General features: G+C 36.8%; 1 protein-coding gene across 1 annotated transcript in view; it reads right to left on the bottom strand.

Annotated features, from left to right (window-relative positions):
- Nucleotides 1-18,142, bottom strand: part of CNTN5 (contactin 5) — a 1,534,958-nt gene that overhangs the window by 1,161,506 nt on the left and 355,310 nt on the right. Inside the window, exon 2 of the mRNA XM_043897056.1 lies at nucleotides 9,290-9,428. Coding sequence (XP_043752991.1) covers nucleotides 9,290-9,369 — 80 coding nt within the window. The 5' untranslated portion in view covers nucleotides 9,370-9,428. The remainder of the gene's footprint in view (nucleotides 1-9,289; nucleotides 9,429-18,142) is intronic.

Raw genomic sequence — 18,142 nt, forward strand, 5'->3', positions numbered from 1 at the left:
TGGAATTCTCTTGCTTGATCCAATGAATCAATGGATGATCCAACGGATGTTGGCAATTTGATCTCTGGTTCCTCTGCCTTTTCTAAATCCACTTTGAACATCTGGAAGTTCATGATTCGTGTACTGTTGAAGCCTGGCTTGGATAATTTTGAGCATTACTTTGCTAGCGTGTGAGACAAGTGCAATTTTGCAGTAGTTTGAACAGGCTTTGGTATTGCCTTTCTTTCGGATTGGAATGAAAAGTGACCTTGTGACCTTTCCCAGTTCTGTGGCCATTGCTGAGTTTTCCAAATTTGCTGGCATATTGAATGCAGCACCTTCAAAGCATCATCTTTTAGGATTTGGAATAGCTCAACTGGAATTCCATCACCTCCTGTAGCTTTGTTCATAGTAATGCTTCCTAAGGCCCACTTGACTTAGCATTCCAGGATGTCTGGTCCTAGGTGAGTGATTACACCATCGAGGTTATCTGGGTCATGGTGTTCTTTTTTGTATAGTTCTCCTCTGTATTCTTCCCACCTCTACTTAATATCTTTTTCTTCTTATGTCCATTCCATTTCTGTACTCTGAGGAGGCCTTAAAAATAGCTGATGAAAGAAGAGAAGCTAAAGGCAAAGGAGAAAATGAAAGATATACCTATCTGAATGCAGAGTCCCAAAGAATAGCAAGGAGAGATAAGAAAGCCTTCCTGAGTGATCAATGCAGAAAAAAGAGGAAATTAATAGAATGGGGAAGACTAGAGATCTCTTCAAGAATATTAGAGATACCAGGGGAACATTTCATATAAAGATGGGCACAGTAAACAACAGGCAACTCAGGTATTATCTAAGTCAAGTCCCTTATGATTATACAGTGAAGGTGACAAATAGACTCAAAGGTTTAGATCTGGTAGACAGAGTGCCTGAAAAACTACAGACTGAGATTGGTAACACTGTACAGGAGATTTTGACCAAACCATCCCCCCCAAAAAGAAAGGGAAAGCAGTTGTCTGAAGTAGCTGAGGAAAGAAGAAAAGTGAAGGGTAAGGGAGAAATGGAAAGATGCAACCAAATGAATACAGAGTTCCAGAGAAAAGCAAGGAGAGATAAGAAAGCCTTTTAAAGTGAACAATACAAATAAATAGAGGAAAATAATAGAATGATAAAGACTAGAGATTTTTTCAAGGAAATTGGAGATACCGAGGCAATATTTAAGGCAAATATGGGCACAATAAAGGACAGAAACGGCAAGGACATAACAGAAGCAGAACAGATTAAGAAGTGTGGAAAGAATACACAGACGAACTATACGAAAAATGTCTTAAAGACCTGGATAACCACAATGATGTGGTCACTCACTTAGAGTCAGACATTCTGGAATGAGAAGTCAAATGGGACTTAGGAAGCATTACTATGAACAAATCTAGTGGAGGTGATGGAATTCCAGTTGAACTATTTCAAATTCTAAAAGATGATGCTGATAAAGTATTGCAGTCAATATGCCAGCAAATATGAAAAAGTCAGCAGTGGCCACAGGACTGGAAAAGGTCAGTTTTCATTCCAATCACAAAGAAAAGCAATGCCAAAAAATGTTCAAACTACTAAATATGCTCATTTCACATGCCAGCAAGATTATGCTCAAAAGGCTTCAACATGATGTGAACCAAGAACTTTCAGATGTACAACTAAATTTTAAAAAGGCAGAGGAAACAGAGATCAAATTGCCAACATCCACTGGATCATAGAAAAGGCAAGGGAATATCAGAAAAACATCTACTTCTGCTTCATTGACTACACTAAAGGCTTTGACTGTGTGGATCACAAAACTGTGGAAAACTCTTAAAATGACAGAAATACCAGTTCACCTTACCTATCTCCTGAGAAAGCTGTATGCAGGACAAGAAGCAACATGGAACACTGGACTTTTTCAAAAAATTGGGAAAAGAGTACATCAAGGTTGTATGTTGTCACTCTGCTTATTTAACTTCTATTCTGTGTACATCATGCAAAATGTAGGTCTGGATAAACCACATTCTGAAATCACAAGATTGCCGTGAGAAATATCAACAACCTCATTCATATATGCAGATACTATGACTGTAATAACAGAAAGTGAAGAGGAACTAAAGAGCCTCTTGATAAGGGTAAAAGAGGAGAGTAGAAAAGCTAGCTTAAAACTCAACATTCAACAAATTAAGATCATGGCATCCAGTCCCATTACTTTATGGCAAATAGATGGAGAAAAATTGGGACCAATGACAGATTTTATATACTTGGGCTCAAAAATTACTGTGGATGGTGACTGCAGCCACGAAATTAAAAGACACTAGCTCCTTGGAAGAAAAGCTATGACAAATCTAGTTAGTGTATTTAAAAGCATAGACGTCACTTTGTCAACAAAGGTTCATATAGTCAAAGCTATAGTTTTTGGTGTATATATATATATGCCAAATATATATATATATATATATATATATATATATATATATATATTCCTTTATTGATGTTCCTTTATAAAGGTTCATATAGTCAAAACTATAGTTTTTGGTGTATATATATATTCCTTTATTAATGTATGGACCACTACAATATTGTAAAGTAATTAGCCTCCAACTAATAAAAATAAAGGAAAAATAAATAAATAAAAGCTATAGTTTTTCCAGTAGTCATGTACGAATGTGAGAGTTGTACCATAATGAAGGCTGAGCACTGAAGAATGGATGCTATCAAGATGTGGTGCTTAGAGAAGACTCCTGAGACTCCTGTGGATAACAAGGAGAACAAACTAGTCAATCCTAAAGAAAATCAGCACTGAATATTCATTGGTAGGGCTAATTCTTAAGCAGAAGCTCCAATACCTTGGCCACCTGACACAAAGAGCCAACCCACTGAAAAAGACCCTGATGCTAGCAAAGATTGAAGGCAGGAGGAGAAGGGGGTGACAGGGGACAAGATGGTTGGATGGCATCATCACTGACTCAATTGACATGAGTTTGAGCAAACTCCGGTAGATAGTAAAGGACAAGGAAGTCTGGTATTCTGAAGTCCATGGGGTCGCAAAGAGTCAGACATGACTTGGTGACTAAACAACAACAAAATAAACTGTTAAAAGGGCTGGAGAAACGAATCTCAGAAAGATTACTGCTAAACCTTCAATTAACCACTAGCTTACAAACAGAAATTGCAAAAATTATATACAGCTGTCATTAATGATCATTGCTTCCAACACTGAGACATAAGATATTAAGAAAAACATCAGGGGTGACTAGAACTGGAAAGATCATGTAAGATTCTGCTTCTCTTATAACTTCCCTATCTCACGTCTCCTGTTGAGTGGACTCTAACCCTGAGTCTTGCTGGCAGGCGTTCTGAGAAGTGCACTTATTATGTCTCCAGGCTCTCTAACGTACTAGAGAGAATGAGGAAATATTGCTATGTTCTCGCAAAAATAAGGCAGAGTACTATGTAATCATTGTTTCTATTAAGATCAGGAGCATTTTTTTTTCCATCTTCTAAAAACTTATGACAGGTGAGTCAGTTTTCTGTGTTTATTTCATATCCCACAACAGCCCCAAGATTTAAATATTCTTATTGCTATGAAAGAGTCATATCTATTTTTCTTTCTGCTCTCCGCCTTCCTCTTCCCTCCCTACATCTCTTTTTCTTTCATCACTTTGCTTCACCCTTTCTTTCCTTACTGTTCCTTTTGTTTCTTCCTGCCTTCTTTTGCTTTTCTTCTTCCTTTCCTTCATTCCTTTCTACGCCTTTCCTACCTTCTCTACCTCCTATCCCTCCTCCTCCTCTCTCTTCTTCCCTGTCTTTCCTTCTATCAGGTAGTTAGAATGGAGAAAGGAGTCCAAGATGGCGGAACCATGCAACAGGTAAAAATTTTAAAACGCCTTTGTTAGAGGAAGCTGAAGACTGGAGTGGGGACACACCCCCTTCCCTGATTGGTCCCGGGCACAGCCAATAGGGAGAACACTGGTACCAAGCTCTATCTGCATTGGGCTTATCCAGTCAGACACCAGGGGGAGGATACAGAAGGCATGACAAGGGAAGCCAAGAGCCCTCGGTGTGCTTCTGTGTCATGGCTTGGCCTGCCATTGCATCTCAGGGGTGTGCTGCCTCTTCCCGCTTGAGCTGAAACTGAGCTGTATCTGAGTTGTAACTAGTTTGTCACTACAAATACTGCCTGGTGTCTTCTTCATAGAATGCTGTCTGTTTGAGTTACAAGTGGTCCACTGTTCCATATCTTTGCTACAACAAGACAAGAACTGACGGAAAGGAGTAAACCAAACTGAAACTTCCTTCCATCCTTACTTTTTAAAAGCTCACCAGAGTGTCAAGTGAAATTTTGTTCTACTCAGTGGTAAAATAATGTGCTACAAATTCTATCACAATAGCAATAATAAAAAACACCTTCCAGATATGAAAGTCCAAATATGTGTATGGATAGATGATAGATGAATAGCTAAGTAGGTAGATAGGCAAACAGATTATAGTCTTGTTTAATTTCAACTTCTCATACTCTCGTAAAATGAGATATCCACTTTTTAAAGATGAAGGAAACAAAGTACATAACAATTAAGGCCAAGTTTCCACAGTTGGTAAATTTACAGCAGAAATTCAATCCTTTCTCTTTATTATTCCAAAGCCTGTAGTCTTTTCATTTGCCAAAATCACATCAGTGCATTCAAAAAAGATGACAGTTTTTAGGGAAAAGGATCTATATCTTATTAATAATTTTTCTGTCTTGGACTTACTATGTAAACTAAGCTTAGTACAGAAAGAGTAACAATTTCATACATCTACTGGAAGAGAGAGCAGCAAGCTGCTGCGGCTGCTAAGTCGCTTCAGTCGTGTCCGACTCTGTGCGACTCCATAGAGGGCAGCCCACCAGGCTCCTCCATCCCCGGGATTCTCCATGCAAGAATACTGGAGTAGGTTGCCATTTCCTCCCCCATGGTAGAGATAGAGCCCCTAATATATTTTGTAGGATAAATTTGAAACATTCAATTAACTAAGCATTTGAGGGTTCCATTGCTTGTATATAAGCAGGATTAAACAGAAACTGTCTTACATTTGAAAACTACTCCAGAAAAATCATTTTGGTTTGTATTTTCCACACTCAGTTTTCCCTGGCATCTATATAAAGATATAGAAGAACATGGCATAGCCAAAATGTCAACATTTCCTCTTGTTATGAATTCTTTTGACAATAGAAATATTCAGTAAACATTACTACTTGTCTGTCGAGTATCACATATGACATTTTTGTATATATTCATATCACTTGAAGTGTTTGAATGTTTATAGTTTGTAAATGCCTTCTATCATGCTAGCAAAAGTATATGTAATATAAACCTAGGCACCCTTTCATATTACTACACAAACTGATTACTGTTATTTCCCCTCTTGCTTTAGGCTAATTTAGTTTTCTTTGTATCCTTAGGTACTCCAACTGGAAAAACACTAATTCACTGGCATATCTTCTATGAACAAACTGATGAAGATCACCCCTTGGTAGTGAACTTAAACCACCCCCTCACCTCTACAACTGGCAGACAGATAAATGCTTAGATAAATGCTAAGAAATTCATACAACTTCAAATTATATATGATGCTTACTCCTTGGAAGGAAAGTTATGACCAACCTAGACAGCATATTAAAAAGCAGAGACATTACTTTGCCAAAAAAGGTCCATCTAAGTCAAGGCTATGGTTTTTCCAGTAGTCATGTATGGATGTGAGAGTTGGACTATAAAGAAAGCTGAGCACCAAAGAATTGATGCTTTGAACTGTGGTGCTGAAGATTCTTGAGAGTCCCTTGGACTGCAAGGAGATCCAACCAGTCCATCCTAAAGGACATCAGTCCTGGGTGTTCACTGTAAGGACTGATGTTGAAGCTGAAACTCCAATACTTTGGCCACCTCATGCAAAGAGCTGACTCATTGGAAAACACCCTGACACTGGGAAAGATGGCAGGCAGAAGGAGAAGGGGATGACAGAGGATGAGATGGTTGGATGGCATCACCAACTCAATGGACATGAGTTTGGATAAACTCTGGGAGTTGGCGATGAACAGGGAGGCCTGGCGTGCTGCAGTTCATGGGGTCACAGAGTCAGACACAACTGAGTGACTGAACTGAACTGAACAAATTGTTTAAATCATTCTATTTTCATTCACATATCTATTTTTGTATACTTTATATAACACATTTTCCAAGAAGTGTTTGAAAATAGTATCTTCCAAAAGACAGAAATCTAAAATATAGTTAACAGTAAATAGCAGAGTTTTACAAGTGGCAAAACACTTATCTTTATAACAAACATCTAAGGCAAATTAAGATTATATTAGTGAATAACAATTTTGGATAGCACTTTTCCATCTCCCATCGTGACAATTAGGAACCATACATTCCCACTGATTTGGACACACCACACCTGAAAGACTATTGTGGACATTCCAATCATTAGAAAGTCCTAATATGCAGCCAAAACTATCTTCATGCAATGTCCTCATTTTTTTTTAAGTTGCCAACTCTGAATACTACACTATAAATATCATAACAAGTAGCAAAGCTGTTAACATACACAATACATGTATGCAACTAAAGCATGTGAAAAGGACTTTTCTTTCTTTCAAATTTCTATGCAATTTTCAAGAATATTAAGGACGAAGAATTAAATTTCTCATTTCTTTAAAACGAGACATCCCACTCTATTTCTATCAGTTTATGGACTCTTTATTTACACACATCAATACTAAGAATTGGAAAATTTTTTTTTTTATTAGGTGATAAGAATTCTGCCAATTCTGAAAATCTATAAACCTAGAGCCACTCGGGCTCTCCTCTAATGGAATGAAGCTCTTTCTCTTGGAACTGAGCCAATGTCTATTAAGTAGCATTGTGTAAGCTATTCAGTGAAACATTTCATTGTCAGAGGCTGAACTCAGGACCCCTTTTTATATATATATGGGAGGAATTTAATTGATTGTGTCAAATGAAACTGTCAGTGCCTTCCCTGAATGTTTTTAATAGTTGTAGTGACAGACTGGGTACCTAAATGAAACGGGGCTTTATTTAAAGTGACACTGTGAATTCACTCTCATCAGATGCATCAATTCTAATTCACTTACGTCTTTTTGGAGCACTCAGTCTGTCTCATTTGTTTCAACTGTTTCCTAGTCTACCAACATTCTGTTCAATTATCCAGGCAGCATAATAGCATGAGTGACATAGCAAGAGTGAAGTATGCTCTGCTCAAACCTGTGTCCATAGGTTCCCTGTATAGTAAAATGTTTCCCAACCTCAACGTGAAATCTAGATATATTAACAGGTTGACAAAAAGTCTTCTCAAGAGTCAGAGTTCTGTTGAACGACTTGAATTTAACACAGTTCAGCTGGTAATTGATAAAATGCACTTGTTCACAGGTGGCACAGGCATTTATTCTATTCTGTTTCCATCTGCTAATATGTCTACCATAAATTTAAATTTGCATATCCATCATCCATCTGGAAGTGAGCATTAGACCCCAAATCCTCTTACCTGCAGCTGCTATGCTGTGTTCAGTTGTCTTGCTCTGAAAATGTCACAAGCACCATAAACAAAGTTGCTAAAACTTCAAAATTCAATGAAGGTGTCTGCATATAAATTATCTCTTATATCACTGATATTAGATAAGTAGCATATTAATATAGACTTTGATTTGCTAAGATCCTCCAGTGATTAACAGTTGAAGACAAAATGCTTGATGTACAGGACATAACACCTTCCAAATGTGTATACATTTTTTGTAGTTAGAACACAAATCATTAATTTTATTTTCTATATATGTAACATATTCTCATAATTCTTTTAGTAACAAGCAGAACTATGATGGCAAAATTTGGCTGAAAAGTCTGTCCAAATATTAGAATATGGCAATGGACTAATTCATGGGGAACTAACTCTTCTACAGTTTAGGGTTTCACTGTCAGAGAGTTTCAGTCTACTTCCTTATAATTTCTCTCCCCTAATTTCTAGTGTTTGAAAAGATGAAAAATTCATGTTGTTTTTAATCCATAAAATTAATTTAAAGATACCTGGTGCAGTCAAGACCTTCAATAAAAATGAAAGACTGGTATCATTTCATGGAGTGAATGAAAACACTTGAAATGTAAAGTTTTCTGTAGTGATCTGCCAGGACATGACTGTGACTAGCAGAAAGTAAACTGCATGTCAGACTCTTAACTTTACATTCTCCTACAGAACTGTTCTCTAATTCAGATTTAGTCATTTTCCTCCTGTAATTTCCAAGCCCGAGGAAACCAAAAGCATAGAATAGATATAGGAAAATACTTTTCAATATTTCAAATCAATTAACTTGAATTAACCTGACAAATTAAAGGACAAATCCATTGTAGCCTTGAAATTAGGAATGATATTGTCAATATTTTATGAATAATTAGAAAACAAGAACAGACAATTCTATATCCAAAATGGATTGACCTCCTGAGTTGATTATCTCAAAATATATCATGTATTTTATAGTTAAGTAGCACACAGTGGTTTAAATTGAAATAATCTCTTCATGAACACTTGTGAATATTAAACATGTTTCTAATCATGTATTACAAGACAGTTTAAAGTATTCATTTTAAATTATTATTATTTAACTATACAATGCTTATTTTTACTCAAATTAGATATAATTGATATTTAATGATTTGGGTTGTTGTTTTAAGATACAAGAATGTGGACCTGCTGATCAAATGACACAAGTCAATTTCATCCTGGAGATCTCCTGTGAATGTGGGATAATTCAACCTCTTTCCACCCATGACTTTTTGCTGATATAACCCAAGTACTGCCTTCAAACTCAAGCTGTCAAAAAACATAAAATCCATCCACTAGGATATTGGTTGATAAAGATATGAAACAGGAGGCCATTTGAGAGTACTGTTTCTCTTATACTTCTCAGCAACTTAACACAATATTTATGTACTTACCAGGCTCATATCAAATTAAAATTTTAATAAAAACAAAATATTTTACTATTCTCACTTCAGTATTTTACTATAATATTTGTAGAGTGTTTGTGTTTACTAATACAACTAAGTTTTTTTTTTTTCAATTTAAAATAAAAGTTATCTCAAGTTAAAAAAAATCTTTAAAATATTGAGTTGCTGTTAAGGAATTCCATAAATGGCACACACAAGCTTTATATTATTTTTATATTATTTTATATTATTTTATTAAATTATTGCATTTTTTCCTTCAACATTCCTTTAAATTTCAAAGGCATATTAATAAAAGATAAACTGTACCTTCTCTCTGAAAACAGGGCCCCGATTATAAACTTCAGAAAGGAACTGGTTCTGTACAGATATCCTTTTGCCACAGTCATCCAAGAAATTATGCTTAGTAGATCCTGAGTGACACTAAACAGCAATCCTTTAAGGTCACCTGTTAAGAAAATATATCTGCTATTACGGTTACAAATATTTTTTTTAACTTTCCACTATTTGAACAAAATCTACTTTTCTTACTAAACATTTTATATAATTGTTCAATTTAGCTATTCAGAAAATGACTATGCTACTTACCAGTATCAACAGATGTTTATAATTTGTCTAAATACTGTATATTTACTGAGCTGTTACATCACCAGATTTAATTTTTCCTTTATAATTTGTATTTACTAAGAAACAGAAAAGAATATCAAAGCTAAATTTTCATGGATTTCAAAAGCTTCAAGAAGACTGGAGTAGGTTGCCATTTCCTACTCCAGGGGATCTTCCTGACTCAAGGATCGAACTCTGGTCTCCTGAATCTTCTGCACTGGCAGGCCGATTATTAACCACTAGTGCCACCTGGGAAGCGCTTCACAATGTATACAGACATCAAATCATCACGATGTACACTGTAAATATCTTACAACTTTATATGTCAATTACACCTCAATAAAACTGAAATAAAAATGGCACATTAATTAATCCTTGTATTTCAGCTTTGGGGAAGATTTTATAATAATTCTGTACAGTTTTTAGCATTCACATTATTAAGCTGTTTTAGTTTTCCATTTATTTAGGGGATTTACAATATTTATTACTCTTAAAGGCTTGTGACTTTCATTTTTAAATATGTTTGAAAATTATGTAAGTGTTTGTAATTGCTGGTATTCCCCTCCTTGAAGAATTTTCCACAGTTTATAGTGATCCACACAGTCAAAGGCTTCAGTATAATCAATAAAGCAGAAGTAGATGATTTCTTGGAACTCTCCTGCTTTTTTGATGATCCAACGGATGTTGGCAATTTGATCTCTTCTTCCTCTGCCTTTTCTAAATCCAGCTTGAACATCTGGAAGTACAAGGTTCACGTACTGTTGAAGCCTGGCTTGGAGAATTTTGAGCATTACTTTACTAACATGTGAGATGATGCAATTATGCAGTAGTTTGAGCATTCTTTGACATCGCCTTTCTTTGGGATTGGAATGAAAAGTGACCTTTTCCAGTCCTGTGGCCACTGCTGAGTTTTCCAAATTTGCTGGAATAGAGAGTGCAGCACTTAAACAGCATCATCTTTTAGGATTTGGAATAGCTCAACTGGAATTCCATCACCTCCACTAGCTTTGTTCATGCTTCTCTAAGCCAACTTGACTTCACATTCCAGGATGTCTGGCTCTGGGTGAGTAATCACACCATCATGGTTATCTGGGTCATGAAGATCATTTTTTTATAGTTCTTCTGTGTATTCTTGCCACCTGTTCTTAATATATTCTGCTTCTGTTATGTCCATACCATTTCTGTCTTTATTGTGCCCATGTTTGCATGAAATGTTCCCTTCAGTTCAGTTCAGTCGCTCAGTCTTGTCCGACTCTTTGCAACACCATGGACTGCACCACAGCAGGCCTCCCTATCCATCACCACTTTCCAGAGTTTACTCAAACTCATGCCCATTCAGTCGGTGATGCCATCCAACAATCTCATCCTCTGCCATCCCCTTTTTCTCCCTCATTCAGTCTTTCCCAGCATCAGGGTCTTTTCAAATGAGTAAGTTCTTCACATCAGGTGACCAAAGTATTGGATTTTCAGATTCAACATCAGTCCTTCCAATGAACACTTAGGACTGATCTCCTTTAAGATGGACTGGTTGGATCTCCTTGCAGTCCTAGGGACCCTCAAGAGTCTTCTCCAACACTACAGTTCAAAAGCATCAGCTATTCGGTGCTCAGCTTTCTTTAGAGCCCAACTCTTGCATCCATACAAGACTACTGGAAAACCCATAGCTTTGATTAGATTGAGCTATGTTGGCAAAGTAATGTCTAGCTTTAAGCAAACTCTTTCACACTCCACTTTCAGTTTCATTAAGAGGTTCTTTACTTCTTCACTTTCTGCCATAAGGGTAGTGTCATATATCTGAGTTTATCAATATTTCTCCCAGCAATCTTGATTCCAGCTTGTGCTTCATCCAGCCCAGCATTTCTCCTGATGTACTCTGCATAGAAATTAAATAAGCAGGGGACAACATACAGCCTTGACGTACTCCTTTTCCTATTTGGAATCAGTCTGTTGTTCCTTGTCCAGATCTAACTGTTGCTTCCTGACTTGCATATAGATTTCTCAAGAGGCAGGTCAGGTGGTTTGGTATTCCAATCTCTTTCAGAATTTTCCACAGTTTATTATGATCCACATAGTCAAAGGCTTTGGCATAGTCAGTCAATAAAGCAGAAATATATATTTTTCTGGAACTTGCTTGCTTTTTCAATGATTCAGCGGATGTTGGCAATAATTAACACTGCTGTATGCTATATAAGAAAGGTGTTATGAGAATAAATCACAAGCTTTTTTATTGCAATGAAATATTTTCTAATATTTCCTTTTTTTTCTATAGATGATAAATTTTCATTAAGCTTAAGGTGATAATCATTGATAATCATGTATGTAAGCCAAATCATTATGCTGAACACAAACTTATACAAACATCTAAATAATATCTCTATAAAACTGTAAGAAAAATATAATGCCATTCATTAATGATTTATTCCATATTTAAAAGAGAACTAATTTCATTTAACATATTTCTTCTCATTAAATTATCATTTACTTTATCTCATTGTTAATTTGTAAACTAACCCATTGATTTTCCTTTCTTCAAATATTGTTGCCACTGAAAGCAAAGAATAAAAATATTGAATCTTTCCAGAATGAATTAGGTTATATTACTTCATTTGTGAAAAACAGAGACTTGGAGTGATTCCAGCAGTACACTGAGACAACTCACTTGCAATAGCCAATTTATAAATATTAAGAAAGTTTTTAAGGTACCATTAATATTCAATTCAAGTTTTTAAGGTACCATTAATATTCAATTCAACCTACATGGGGATATTTAAACCCAGAATCAGCAAACACTATAAATTTGGATTTTTAAAACTTACTCATTTGGTTGTTTTACCAGCATATCACTGCTAATCACCACCTCAAAGTGTGAAACCAGAGCACATCTTAATTAGCATGTAAAGACTATCATCTCTTAGAGGCAGAGGGCAAAAATTGAGGCTCAGGTCCATGAGTTAATTATAAAAGTAGCTGAGCTCCAGAAAGATGAATTTGCATATCTAACAAGTCTGTTGCCCCAGGGTCAGAGTTTTGATTGGGAAGGAGTGAGATGCTGAGATTCATAATAGGGACATCTAGCTAAACCACTCAGAAATACTGAATCCCATATACCCTCTGGGCCTCCTGATGTGGTCTACCCCTTTTAGGTAAAGATGTAGATGTTTGTGTGCTCAGTCACTCAGTCGTGTCTGGGTCTTTGCGACCACGAGGACTATAGCCCGCCAGGTTCCTCTGTCCATGGAATATTCCAGGCAAGAATAATGGAGTGGCTTTCCATTGCATTCTCCATTAGATCTTCCCAACCCAAGGATCAAACCATCTTGCATTCCTACACTAGCAGGCAGATTCTGTACACTATGCCACCTGGAAAGCCCTGAAAGATGTAGACACCACACCCCAAATCAGACATGATCAGAACCAGAGAGTGATAAAGTGAATTGGATCAATGGTTCCCATTGTCATGTGTCTGCCTGCATGCCACCTTTCTTGTAGTCCGTCTGTTTTTTCCATGCAACGTTATTCAGGATCTGTGTCAGAGGAGGCTGCCCTGACTTTCATGATTGGATCAACAGTGCTTTCACTTAGTTTTGTGTCTTCAGAGCCTCCTGTGACCAGCTGACCAAGACGGAGAAAGGCCAAGAGTGGGTCAGGGACAGATCTGATTTGTGTGTACCTCCTGAAAATGAGCTATATTATGGCAAGCTGATTCTTGAGGATATTCATGGTAGTAATTCTTTCAAAGAACAGTAGACCTGGTCATTAAATGTGTGTTTAAAGAGAAGCAGGTTAAAGTAAGAATATATGAATGGGCCATGGATAGGAATTGGGCTAACATGAAAAGTGACTATGGGTAATAGCAAATCCAAGATTTGGAGTTAGCAACATGGAGATCCAGAAGAACCAAGAGTATAGTCCCTGCTGAAGGCCAGCCTGCTCCAGACCCAAGAAGAACCAATGTTTCAGTTCAAGTCTGTGGGCAGGAGAAAACTGATGTTCCAACTGAAGGCAGGTGGGCAGAGGAATTCCCTCTTAATGAAAATTAGACTGTTTGCTTTATTCAGGCCTTCAGTTCCCTGGATGTGACTCATCTACATTAGGGAGTGCAATCTGCTATACTTAGCCAAAGGATTCAAATATCAATCTTCTTCAGCAACACACTCACAGTAACACCTAGAAAAATGTTTGACCAAATGTCTCTGCAAACACTGTCCCAGTAAAGTAGACAACAAAACACTAAGTATCACATTTTCTTAGCCCCACATCCTCCTTTCACTTTTCCCTATTTCACTTTACCCAATACAATCGCATTCCTCAAAAGAGGTATCTATGACTGTCTTCATTTTCACACCTCACATTCATTCTTTTTTCCATTAATACCTCCCTTCATTCCCAATATTCCATTTTGCTTTTTGGAACTTTATCTTATTCCCCATCACACTCTTAAGTGTGGATTTCATCAAAATTCATTCTTGGCCTTTAATCTTTATAATCTCTTCTGAGGTAATCCTTGATTTCATTACATCACCTAAACAAAAACAAATGCCAAATTTATAACCTTTTTTTTTCTCTTGGATTTTTTAAACTCATGATAAAATTAACATATCTAACATTGAAACCAGGGACAATGTTTGTGTCCCTTCATCTGTTTGTTCAATGCTTGCTTCCCTGTCAACCCTTAACAACAACCATATCACCTTCCAGCATTCTCTATCTCAGAGAATGATTTCATCATCTTTCCATCTTGCAAAAGCCACAAACATTAAGGTTTTCTCAGATATTTCATTCTTTCTCAACCATGAATTCAGTAGTTTATAAATCATGTTTACTTGATCCCTATATATTTCAGAACTTTGTCTTCTCTATTTCTATTACCATCCCTTTAAATGAACATATTTTCTGCATTTGCTATTGAGTCAGCCTCCCTGCATTTCACTGTGTATTCACTTTAAAATATTTTTCATGAGACATACAGATGGCCAAAAAGCACATGAAAAAATTGATCAACATAACTAATTATCAGAGAAGTACAAATCAAAACTACAATGGATTTGAGAGACAATAAAGAAAGCTGAGCGCCGAAGAATTGATGCTTTTGAACTGTCGTGTTGGAGAAGACTCTTGAGAGTCTCTTGGACTGCAAGGAGATCATGCCAGTCAATCCTAAAGGAAACCAGTCCCAAATATTCATTGGAAGGACTGATCCTGAAGCTGAAGCCCCAATACTTTGGGCACCTGATGTGAATAACTGACTCATTGGAAAAGACCCTGATGCTGGGAAAGATTGAAGGCAGGAGAGGTAGGGGACAACAGAGGATGAGATGGTGGGATGGCTTCACCAACTTGATGGACATGAGTTTGGGGAAGCTCTGGGAGTTGGTGATGGACAGGGAAACCTGGTGTGCTGCAGTCCATGGGGTCATAAATAGTTGGACATGACTGAGTGACTGAACTGAACTGAATCACCTCACACCAGTTAGAATGGCCATCATCAAACTGTCCACACACAGTAAACCCTCCTGCACCACTGGTAGGTATGTAAATTGGTATAACCACTATGGAGAACAGTATGGGGCTCTGTATAAAACTAAAATAGACTTACTGTATGATCTAGCAATCCCAGTTCTGGGCATATATCTAGAGAAAACCATAATCCTAAGAGATACATACACTTCAGCATTCACTACAGAACTATTTACAATAGCCAAGACACAGCAGCAACCCAAATGTCCATCTACAGAGGAATGGATAAAGAAGATGTGGTGCATATATACAGTGGGATATTATATATTCAGCAATAAAAGAGTGAAATAGTGCCACTGGGGGCTTCCCCAGGGACTCAGTGGTAAAGAATCCACCTGCAGTGCAAGCAACACAGGAGACATGTTTGATCCCTGGGTCAGGATGATCCCCTGGAGAGGAGTGTGGCAACCCACTCCAGTATGCTTTCCTGGAGAACCCCATGGAGACAGGATCCTGGTGGGCTACAGTTCATAGGGTCACAGAGTCAGACAGGACTGAAGTGAGTGAGTATACATATGCACAAATGGAACTAGAAATTATCATACTAAGTGAGGTAAGTCAGAGAGAGACTTATATATGTCACTCATATGTGGAATCTAATTTAAAAAATGATACAAATTAATTTATTTTTAAAACAGAAACAGACCTACAGTTATCAAAAACAAACGTATGGTTACCGAAGGGGAAATGTGGGAGGAGGGATAAATCAGGAGCTTAGAATGAATATACACACACTACTATGTACAGATCAATGACCAGCATGGCATACTCTACATCACAGAGAATGCTACTCGGCATTCTGTGATAACCTATATAAGAAAAGAATCTTAGAAAAGAATGGATATGCGTCTATACTCAGCTCATTCACTTTGTCGTACACCTGAAAGTAACAAAACACTGTAAACCAGCTATACTCCAACAAAATCTTAAAAAACACCATGAAATATTCTTCATTCTGTAGCCAGAATGATAGTTAAACTGAAAATCAGATAACTGGCTGAGTTTTTTTTTTTTATTTATATGTTTTTGTTTTTATTTATTTTTATTTTTTGTTTTTGTAATTTATATGCATAACATTTGTTTCCTCTGTGTGTATATAATTTTCTTATTATGTTCTATTCATTGTGCTAGTTTTAAATGTGAACAAAATAAAGACCTGTCCTTGAGTGGATCCAGTGAGACAGCAAGACTGGTGAAGAGCCCGTTTCAGTCAGTGCTGTTTGGTTAAGATCTGTAACAGAGGTCAGCCTGGCACTGAAGAATCACAGGAAGGTGCCCAGTCCATTGTTGAGCATTCAGGGAAGGCTTTTAGGAGGAGGTGACTTTCATGCTGAAGATGACAGTTGAACATGGATAGGTACAGTTGTGGCTAGGGATATGAGTTGCATTATTTGGCTAGGGATCTTGTTTGCTGCATTAAGTAATTTAGAATTGTCTCCCAGGTAGTTATGAGGATTAGAAAATATTTTACTGAAAAACTATCAATGGTGATGCAGTTTTGAATACTTACACACACATTAAGTATCACAAACACTTCCAATAATATGGGTCATTTAAGCTTCAACATGGTTTTACCAATGTCAAATCTTTTTTTTTTTCTTTTCCCAGAGGCCCACAGCACACAGACGGTTACAGAGTGAGTAAATGCCAGAATCCAGAAAATCACAAATCAATCCTTTTTTTTTTTTTCCTGTAAATAGGTTACAGAATTCTGTCATTAGTAAATAGACTTCATTGATCTAACACTGTAAAAACTGCCCAGATATTTATTTAAAGCCAAATACTCTTATTAGTCTCTTCAACGATATTTAAAACCTTATCTTTTAAGTGTTGGTTATACTGTAGTGAAGCATTTAGGAAATATAGTCAATTTTTAATGATACCAGGTGGATCATCCTAATTTCAGATTAACTACATCCCACTGACACGATTTCTTCCCCACCCTGCTGCCACCTGTCTGATACCAAACTCACTCAGCTGTGGACACTGACAGCTGGTTCTTCAGAGGGGAGTGGGACAAGCAGGCGTCAGGTGAAAATGACTCATTAGCAATGAAATGGAAAAATGTGCAGACTTCCCCACAGACATTTTGGATGAAGCGTAGTTTTTTTTTTTTTTTTTTTTTCCCCAAGGCTTCTCTCTCTGTGTTCTGTTTGAAAGCTAATTGCAAAATGATAGTAATAATGTATTTAACTTTATAAAGGTTTTGAAGTTACTATGATGTGATGCCTTCAGATTTAATTTATTTATATTTCCTCAAAACCAGTTGAGGTTTCCATTTGGATATAAATCCTAAAGGCTGAAAGATAAATACGCTGATGTTTTGGCTTTCTGTGCATGTTGAAGGTTACTGCCTTAGAAAGAACCCTGAGACAGGGAGTTAGCACACTGAATTCTATTCATTCATTAACTACACAAAACCACGTAGTTCTCTTAACTCCCCTGGACATCAGATTGTACGTGAAGAAAAGAGACCTAAATGAGCACAGTGATTAAATTATGCTTAATTATAGATATTTATGTTTCCTGTTTTCTTGGAATTCTCTGGTGGCTCCAATAGTAAAGAGTCTGCCTGTAATGCAGGAGACCCAGGTTCAATCCCTGGGTTGGGGAGATCCCCTGGAGAAGGGAATGGCAACCCACTCCAGTATTCTGGCCTGGAGAATTCCATGGACGGAGGAGCCTGGTGGGCTACAGTACATGGGGTCGCAAACAGTTGGTCACAACTGAGTGACTAACACTTCACTTCCCTTTCTTGTTATTTACTTGAAGTTATTAATAGATTACTTATTCCTATCAAATATCTATTATATTTGTGGATTTTATACTATTTAAAGATCTTTTCATTGGGTATATGAAATAGTAACAAAGACAAAGTTTTATGCCTGAATCTTCAAACTGGAGTTTTCAGAAAAGCGCAAAAACAGATCAGTTTTCATGAAATTAAAAATACAGACTTATTATAAAAATGTCTCTATGCTACAAAGCATTAATGATTGAAACATTTATAGAAAAATTTTAGTGTGAGTTAATAGTTGT

This window comes from Cervus elaphus, chromosome 1 (genome assembly GCF_910594005.1).
Source record: "Cervus elaphus chromosome 1, mCerEla1.1, whole genome shotgun sequence".
Classification (NCBI taxonomy): Eukaryota; Metazoa; Chordata; class Mammalia; order Artiodactyla; family Cervidae; genus Cervus; species Cervus elaphus.